The 7,670-nt window shown below is 44.9% G+C and overlaps 1 protein-coding gene across 2 annotated transcripts; it reads right to left on the bottom strand.

The window, feature by feature from the left end:
• Positions 1 to 87: 87 nt before the first annotated feature.
• Positions 88 to 5,597, bottom strand: LOC311120267 (hepatocyte nuclear factor 6-like; the record flags this gene model as incomplete). Of its 2 annotated transcripts, none has more annotated exons than XM_084194895.1 (2): positions 88 to 627; positions 4,457 to 5,597. In XM_084194895.1, 2 exons carry the CDS (start codon positions 5,595 to 5,597, stop codon positions 245 to 247), a joined length of 1,524 nt encoding a protein of 507 aa, XP_084051021.1. In that variant the 3' UTR covers positions 88 to 244. The 2 variants fall into 2 exon arrangements, with proteins under 2 accessions (XP_084051021.1, XP_084051022.1); XM_084194896.1 differs by having other exon boundaries at positions 4,472 to 5,597.
• Between the last annotated feature and the right edge of the window lie 2,073 nt (positions 5,598 to 7,670).

The following is a 7,670-nucleotide window of genomic DNA, read 5'->3' as shown; positions in this document are numbered from 1 at the left end:
GTTGAGTCTGTCAGTCTGTCTCCCCACACACAGTAAAAAATATTCATTGCTTCAAACTAGAAAAAATAAGTAACCACGCTAACTAAAAACTTCTAACACCATATCTAATATAAAATGTAGTCAACTCAACACTTGATTACCTGAGTTGACATAATTCAAAATTGTAAGTCAGCATGGCAACTTATTTTTTCCAAGTTAAAGCAACTCAAAACTGTGCCAGCTCTCCCCCTCCAGTCCCTCCTCCTCAGGCTTTGCTGCAGGTGGAGGAGGAGGAATTAGCGGAGTGGGAGGAGCCTCCGTTTTCGTCGAGCCACTTGTCGAGGCTGCGTCGGCGTGCGTTCATGAAGAAATTTGAGACGGTGGTCAACTCCAAGCCCAGCTGCTGGCTGATGGTGATCTGAAGCTCCTTGGACGGACGCTTGTTCTCCTTGAAGATGGCGTGGAGGGTTCTTCTCTGGACGTCGGTAAACACCAGCCGAGGCTTCTTGGAGTGGCCACTATTGCTGCTGTGGTTGCCGCCGCTGTGGTTGCCGCCACTGCTGCCACCGCTGCCACCACCGCTGCCGTCACGGTCACCACCAACTTTACAGTGGCCATGGCCCTGGTCCTGGTCCTTGCGCTTACACGCTACGGCAGGGGTAGAGGGGTGGGGAGAGAAAGAGAGATGTTATAACACACTATATTATAACAACATTGACAAGGTATACAACACTGTATGAGAACAATAGGCTACAGCACACAATCATCTATACAGTGGAATATAACACACACGGGTAGCCTCATAATAAGCCACACAGAGGAAGCGCACAGCTGAAAACAATGGCTGCTGACAGTTGTGCTGAAGCACACGGTAAGTGGGCCTCTCCCTGCATATCGATACATTATCGATAGAGGGCAGTAGTGAGCTGCCAAACAGCTGTAGCAGCGCTGAATTCGACCAAGAGCCATTCATTTTTACTTAGCTGGAGGACATCGGCTTGACAGTCACTGTCCCGGATAGATATAATATAATATAGTTCTTAGAACATATTTTCTTAGACCAAGTGTATTTCACTACCATCGGACAAATGAATGCAAAACACTAATTTAAGCATCAGTTGTCAGAGCAGCTTACCGATCACTGCACCTGTACACAGCCCATCTGTAATTAGCCCACCCAACTACCTCATCCCCATATTGTTATTTATTTTGCTCATTTGCACCCCAGTATCTCTATTTGCACATCATTTTCTGCACATCTATCACTCCAGTGTTAATACTAAATTGTAATTATTTTTGCACTATGGCCTATTTATTGCCTTACCTCCATAACTTACTACATTTGCACACACTGTATATAGATTTTCTATTGTATTTTTGACTGTACATTTTGTTTATCCCATATGTAACTCTGTGTTGTTGTTGTTTTTATCGCACTGCTTTGCTTTATCTTGGCCAGGTCGCAGTTATAAACGAGAACTTGTTCTCAACTGGCTTACCTGGTTAAAGAAAGGTTAAATAAAAAATGTTTTAAAGCAAGATGGATCTGCATGCCAGGTGCGTGTTGTTGATGTGTCATATTTCAGTCTATGAAATGAACTAATCACAGAAAGGCCTGTGTGTGTTCTGTGATAGCAGCAGTAGTAGCCAAGTTAGGTAGAGACACCACTAGATAACCATTAACAGAGAGCTACGGCTCCGTGTGGAGTTGAGCTGGCATCCTATCTGCTGTTTGTGTGTGTGTGTGTGTGTGTGTGTGTGTGTGTGTGTGGAGCTCTAGCCTATCTACTGCGCTATAAATCAACCTGCTGAAGGCCACAGTAACACCCCAGCAGCCACCGCGCTGTGCAGATAGACAAGTAGTCGGACAGGTTGGGAGCTTTCCCAGGCTCGTTATCACCCTGGTCCCACACACAAACACACACACAGCTCTGCTTGTCTGACAATCATTAAGCAGATAACTCCACACTGAGGTAGCCTAACAATGGCGTGACTGCACACACTCGTGTACCCGCAGCAGCGGTGTGTGTGTGTTGTGTGTGTTTAAAATAAATAAATAAAATTTATGAATAGCCCCTTTTCCTAATCAAAGAGCTGATTCACTCAGCTTGCCAAGTTTTTAATTAGGCCTATTCCAAATATGTTCAATAACATGTTATTAAAATACTAACGCACAAACTTACCAAACTGGAAAATAATAGGCCTAAATTTTAACGAATTTCTAACAAACAAAATGGTAATGTCAGAATCAATGCTTGAGATTAATTATCGGGCAGGTGCAATATTAGGCCTTCATGTTTACAATTGTTTACAATTGCTTTAACAAAACGCTTTTTTCTGTATTTGCTGCTAAATTAATATAGGCCTGGTTAATTGTTGAGTATGTGAGGGTGTGTATAGGTCTAGAATCTATTAGTATTATTAGCTATTTAGGGAACTATACACGCAACTTCTCAACAACAACCTTGCCAAAAGCAAAGGACCACAATGGAAATACGTTTTGGCTGCATTATCCTCGATTATTTTAAACCCAATTCACATGTAATACATTACATTTCCAATTCATGAAAACATCGGTCAATTCAAGATGAAATAGGCTAATGATATGAGTAGGCCTAGTCTACCGGCAGGCATAGGCCTTGGCTACATGAGAAAAACTGCCAGGAATACATGATGTAACATGGGAAAATGGAATAAGCCAAATTTCAATAATCAATATCAATCTTCTATTTTAGTTCTTAGTAGGCCGATCACACACACATTTCACCCAAGAACCGATCGATATATGGTCCTGCACGGGCTTCCTTCTCCTGTTTACAGACATTTTACATTTCCAGAATCTGAAGCGCTATTATTATTATGAGACATATTTCACAATGAAGCCTTTATGATTCAGTTCGAAGTTGTAATATATATATACTTTCATTAGGGAGAAATAAAATATATATGCGTGTGGATGCAATAGCTATATTACGGTTGTGGTCTTATGGAAGTGAAATTAGGCTAAAATAAAATTAAGAGGGAGAAACTGCCAAAATAATATCCCCACTCAGAGAACACGATATGCCTAATCAAAAATATGTTATTTTACTTTTTACTTTCATAAATGCATGGCAGGCCTAAATAGAACAGCACAAGCGTACTGCCTAACATTCATGAATTCACTGAAAACAATTCCGGGAAAAGTAATTATTTTTTCTGTTCTGAGTGATAGTGTTTTCCGTTAGCTCACGAGATGGAAGGGATTATTGGTTGTAATTATAATGGTTCAATACAAATGTGTTTGGCGTGCGTCAACAGACGTATTATAAGGAATACCCTAATATTGAATCACCTGCATCGAAAGATCAAGAGTTGCGTTTGCGCTGCAACATATTTATTCGTTTATTTAAGTCACAAAAACAATAACATGTATATATATATGATATGGTATCTATATGGTTTGCTATGCAAGACGGTTGATGACACACACACACACACACACACACACACACACACACACTGCAAATAATCAATGGCGATTTAACACACTTTCAGCAGCGTAGCGCCTCACTTTTCACAAGCCAAAAACCCATCCGCCTCAGCGCGTCATTGATTAGAAATAAAAGCAATTCCTTTGTATGCTTCCGACTGCGTGGCTCCGTGTGTGTGTGTGTCCGCTAGAACGGTTCAGGCGGATTGACTCGGGTCTTCGGGGACAAATTAATAGAGAGCTATCTATCAGTTAATTACCACAAACCCAGTCAGCCCCGCATCACGCCTCCTTAATGAGTTTTGCTCCAAGACAAAAACACACACTCACTGAAACACAATAAGTGCGTCAACGCAGCCAAAGACACAGCTTCCATAAGCTTTCCTCAAGATTTAAAACAATGGTCATATTGATACTGGGAAATATTGTGTTCTCTTCTATTATATTCTATTGTTGTTATATTATACTATTTTCCGCAGATGTTCCATCCCTCAGCCCCTAAACACACAGCTTGAGGATGTCACTATATGTGCTGGCAGCAAATTAATATTTTCATGACATAAAAAGCTTTTTTAGAACTTGATTCTTATTCTCCCGCGCGTGGACTCTGTTTACATGGACTCGCGTGGACTCTGTTGGTAACAACACAAAGCTGATGAGATAGATGCTGCTGGCATCTACAACCCGGTGGCCAAAATAAGCCCATTCTGGTACCATATCGCTTTACCAACACACACACACACACAAAGACACACAGACACACGCACGCGTGAAAAAGCCAAGAGAGAGAGATTTCAACAAAGACAATGGTGAATTCAACTGCAGGGAATTCCAGAGGGAGGTTTCAGTTCTGTCACACCACTGGCTACTCCACTGTCAGATTCAAGACAGCTGCAGACAATAGGCCTACTGTTCCAATGACGAGCACCAAACAATCTTAAATAACGCCTATAGATATATAGTATAGGGAGAGAGAAAGATAAATAAAAAGGAAGGGGGTATTACCGAGGGTTCGCTCACCTGCGAGCCTGAGCGCGCTCATGCGTGTGAACTCAGGCTCCTGCAGCCACTTCCACATCCGGCGGAAGGTCTCCCGGCCGGACTTGAGCTTGGACCAGGGCTTGGGGTTCCGGAGCAGGTCTGACAGGGTTCCCTGGGACCGACACAACACCCTCTGGGCGAAGATAGCCTGGGGGATGGAGTAACGCTTCAGCTCTGTGGTGATCCTCTGAGCTACTTCTTTGGTGTTTACTTCTTCCATTTGACCCGTCGAACTGCCCCCGGTACCGCCACCACCACCACCAACCCCGTGGACTTGAACCCCGGGCCCTGAGGCCTGACTCTGGCTGTTGTTGTCCCGGGGGTTCCCGTGGCCCAGGACGTGCCCCGAGGCTCCGAGGTGGGCATGGGGGTGGTGGTGATGGAGGCCATTGATATGGAGCATGTTCCCCGAGGAGGTGAGGTGCTGGTCGGCGTGTCTGGCCAGCATGGTGGGGTGATGAGCCTCGAACCCGCCGGGAGTCAGCTGCATCTTCTCCCCCGGCATGGAGGCTGAGACCCCGGGGTGGGCATAGGGAGGCAGGCCGGCCTGGGAGCTGTGTAGGCCGGCCAGGCCAGAGCCAGACAGTGGGGAGAGGCTTTGTCCCATCCCAGGGGCGTCTTTGTGGTGGTAGGGGGAGTAGAGGTTGTTGATCGGTGCCAGCCCCCTCTCATCCCTCATAAACGTAAAGCTGCCGGTGACATTACCGGGGAGTCGCTGATGATGATTATGAGGATGATGAGGATGGTGGTGAGGATGATGATGATGGTGATGATGAGAGAACTTGTCTGCCACAGTGGAGATGGGGGGTAGGGGGGGCTGGAGAGGTGTGAGGGTGGTGTAGGTGCTCGCGCTCATTCCAGGGGGGGTCTCGCACATACTCATGGCGGGGTGCAGGTGATGGCCGGGGTGTCCAGTGTTGTGTCCGTGATGGGAGTGGTATTCTCCCCCGTCTAGCAGGCTCGACATGCCCATGGAGCGGTGCGCCAACCCTCGGCCCCCACCCGGGCGGGGGTGAGGGCTGTGGCCAACTAGCAGCTCTCCTGGACCGGCCACAGACTCATGGCTCAGGTCGCCGAGGCTCTCCATGGACAGTTGCGCGTTCATGATGCTTGGCGACCATCTATGTGACCTGGGGGAGGGATGGATGTCCACAGAACAGTCGTCCTCACGGCGGGAAAGTTCCCTCCCAGTCTGTTGGTTTGTTGTGGTGGTTTGTTATGTCTCCTGAATCCTGGTTGATGGATGTTTTTGGTATCCTTTTTATCGCAGTTTTTTTCTTCCTCTTGTCTTTGTTGATTATTTTCTTTCCTCCGATTATATATTTTTATTTCCCTTTTAGAATCGTTTTATTGGTATTTCATTTTATTTTCTGCTTCCTCTCGGTTGTGTCTCGAGCCCCCCCCGCCTGTCCTTGCGCTCCGGTCGGGTCCTGCGCCATCTCTCTCTCCGTGGCTCTTCTCGTGCTGCTCTGTTTCTCCACACCTCCGTTTCACCGCTGCGGATCACGAACATACACACATGCGCACGGGCGACCATCCATCCCCTCCCACCACACACACACACACACACACACACACACACACACGCTGCTCTGACGTCAGTTATTAAGGAAGTTACAAAAGAGGTATTAAGCTACCTGCTGGTTATGACCCCCCCCCCCCCCCCCCCCCCCCACCCCCTCTCACACACCCACTGGAATTAAATAATTAAATCACAAATTAATTAATGTTATTTACTAGGTTATACTTTACACGTTCAATGGAGCCTATTGAGACTATTGTATTTCAACACAAATAAAAACCTCTTGATCCAATATTGTTCTGGAGCCTCCTTAACATGTCATGCAGAACAAATGAAGTGAACTTCCGGGTTAATTCTTGGCTCGTCAATAAGGTGCGCGCGCGTGTGCGTGTGTGATTAGAGCATGACAGCGTGCATGCAGTATTCAAAACCTTATATTCACACACGTGTCCTTTATAATCACCACCTATCCTGAACCAAATGTCATCATGCTGTTTCTCTATTTTTATATAAAATAAACAAAAATGGTATCCTCTACAAAGTTATTATTGTAGCAATCTTTCAATTCCAATCCCAAATGAAAACTCTTCCATATGTCGATTTGAAGTAACAAATGAAGTTGTACTTCTCTCTCTTTAGAAAGAAAAAGATGAACAGATGTGTCTATTGTTAAACCATTAAGATTAACGAACCGGCCGGCCGTGCATGGGAGTGTGTGGGTGTGTGTGTGGGCTAAGTGTGTCCACGCGTGCCCCCGTCGGATACGGGGAGTGTGTGTGTGTGTGTGTGTATGTGTGTGTGTGTGTGTGTGTGTGTGTGTGTGTGTATGTACTTGATCACAGTGAAGAAAAGTATTCATTGGAATAGGCCTATGATTGCATCAACATTACATCTCTCATGATAATAAGACATAATAATGTTAGTAATTAATTGAGAAACAATTGAATGACAAATATTTTTAATGTTTTATCGCGTCATTTTACTTCCTTCACACATTGAGTAGGCCTACCTCATTACAATACAATTTCAATACAATTTGAAACATAGGAAGATTCCTAAATTGGCTACACATTGGATGAACTTCAAATGACTTGTGTGTGTTGGAAGGGGGGGGGGGGGGGGGGGTCGAGGCGTCCTTTTCACGCGGTCAGGCGACAGCTTGCTGTGGCCAGTGGCCAGCCCGGGCCGCATGTCAAAGGCGACGCTTCAAGACTCCTAATGTTAACAGCTGCTCGTGCAGATTAACTTTACACACACACACACACACACACACACACTGCGGCATCTGTCAGTGTCAAGAACAACAGGACACCATTCAGTTGAACAAGTTAAAGAAGAGAAACGGAAAAGTTAAATGGTCTCTAATAGGAAGTCAACGTCAGTGGCGTGTGGGGACTTGACGTGTGCCCAGAAACAAAGACAATTAATGAACAACGAGATGCTTTCCAACTGTATGGACATAATAAAGGACTGGGCGGAGAGTTACTACATAGGCCTATTGATAATTTACAAACATAACTTGTAGACTAGGCCTAATAACAAAATAGATAACCCCAACAAAATAAATAAAATGTGTTAACATGTAATAAATAATACATTTAAAAATAAATATGTTATCAATTTGTTAAATTAATTTACATAACATTTTTCAGGCAA

The sequence above is a fragment of the Coregonus lavaretus genome, assembly GCF_964263955.1.
Source record: "Coregonus lavaretus genome assembly, contig: HAP1_SCAFFOLD_161, whole genome shotgun sequence".
In the NCBI taxonomy this organism is placed as follows: domain Eukaryota; kingdom Metazoa; phylum Chordata; class Actinopteri; order Salmoniformes; family Salmonidae; genus Coregonus; species Coregonus lavaretus.
Note: the sequence above shows the minus strand (reverse complement) of the source record. Positions and strands in the feature narration are given on the sequence as shown.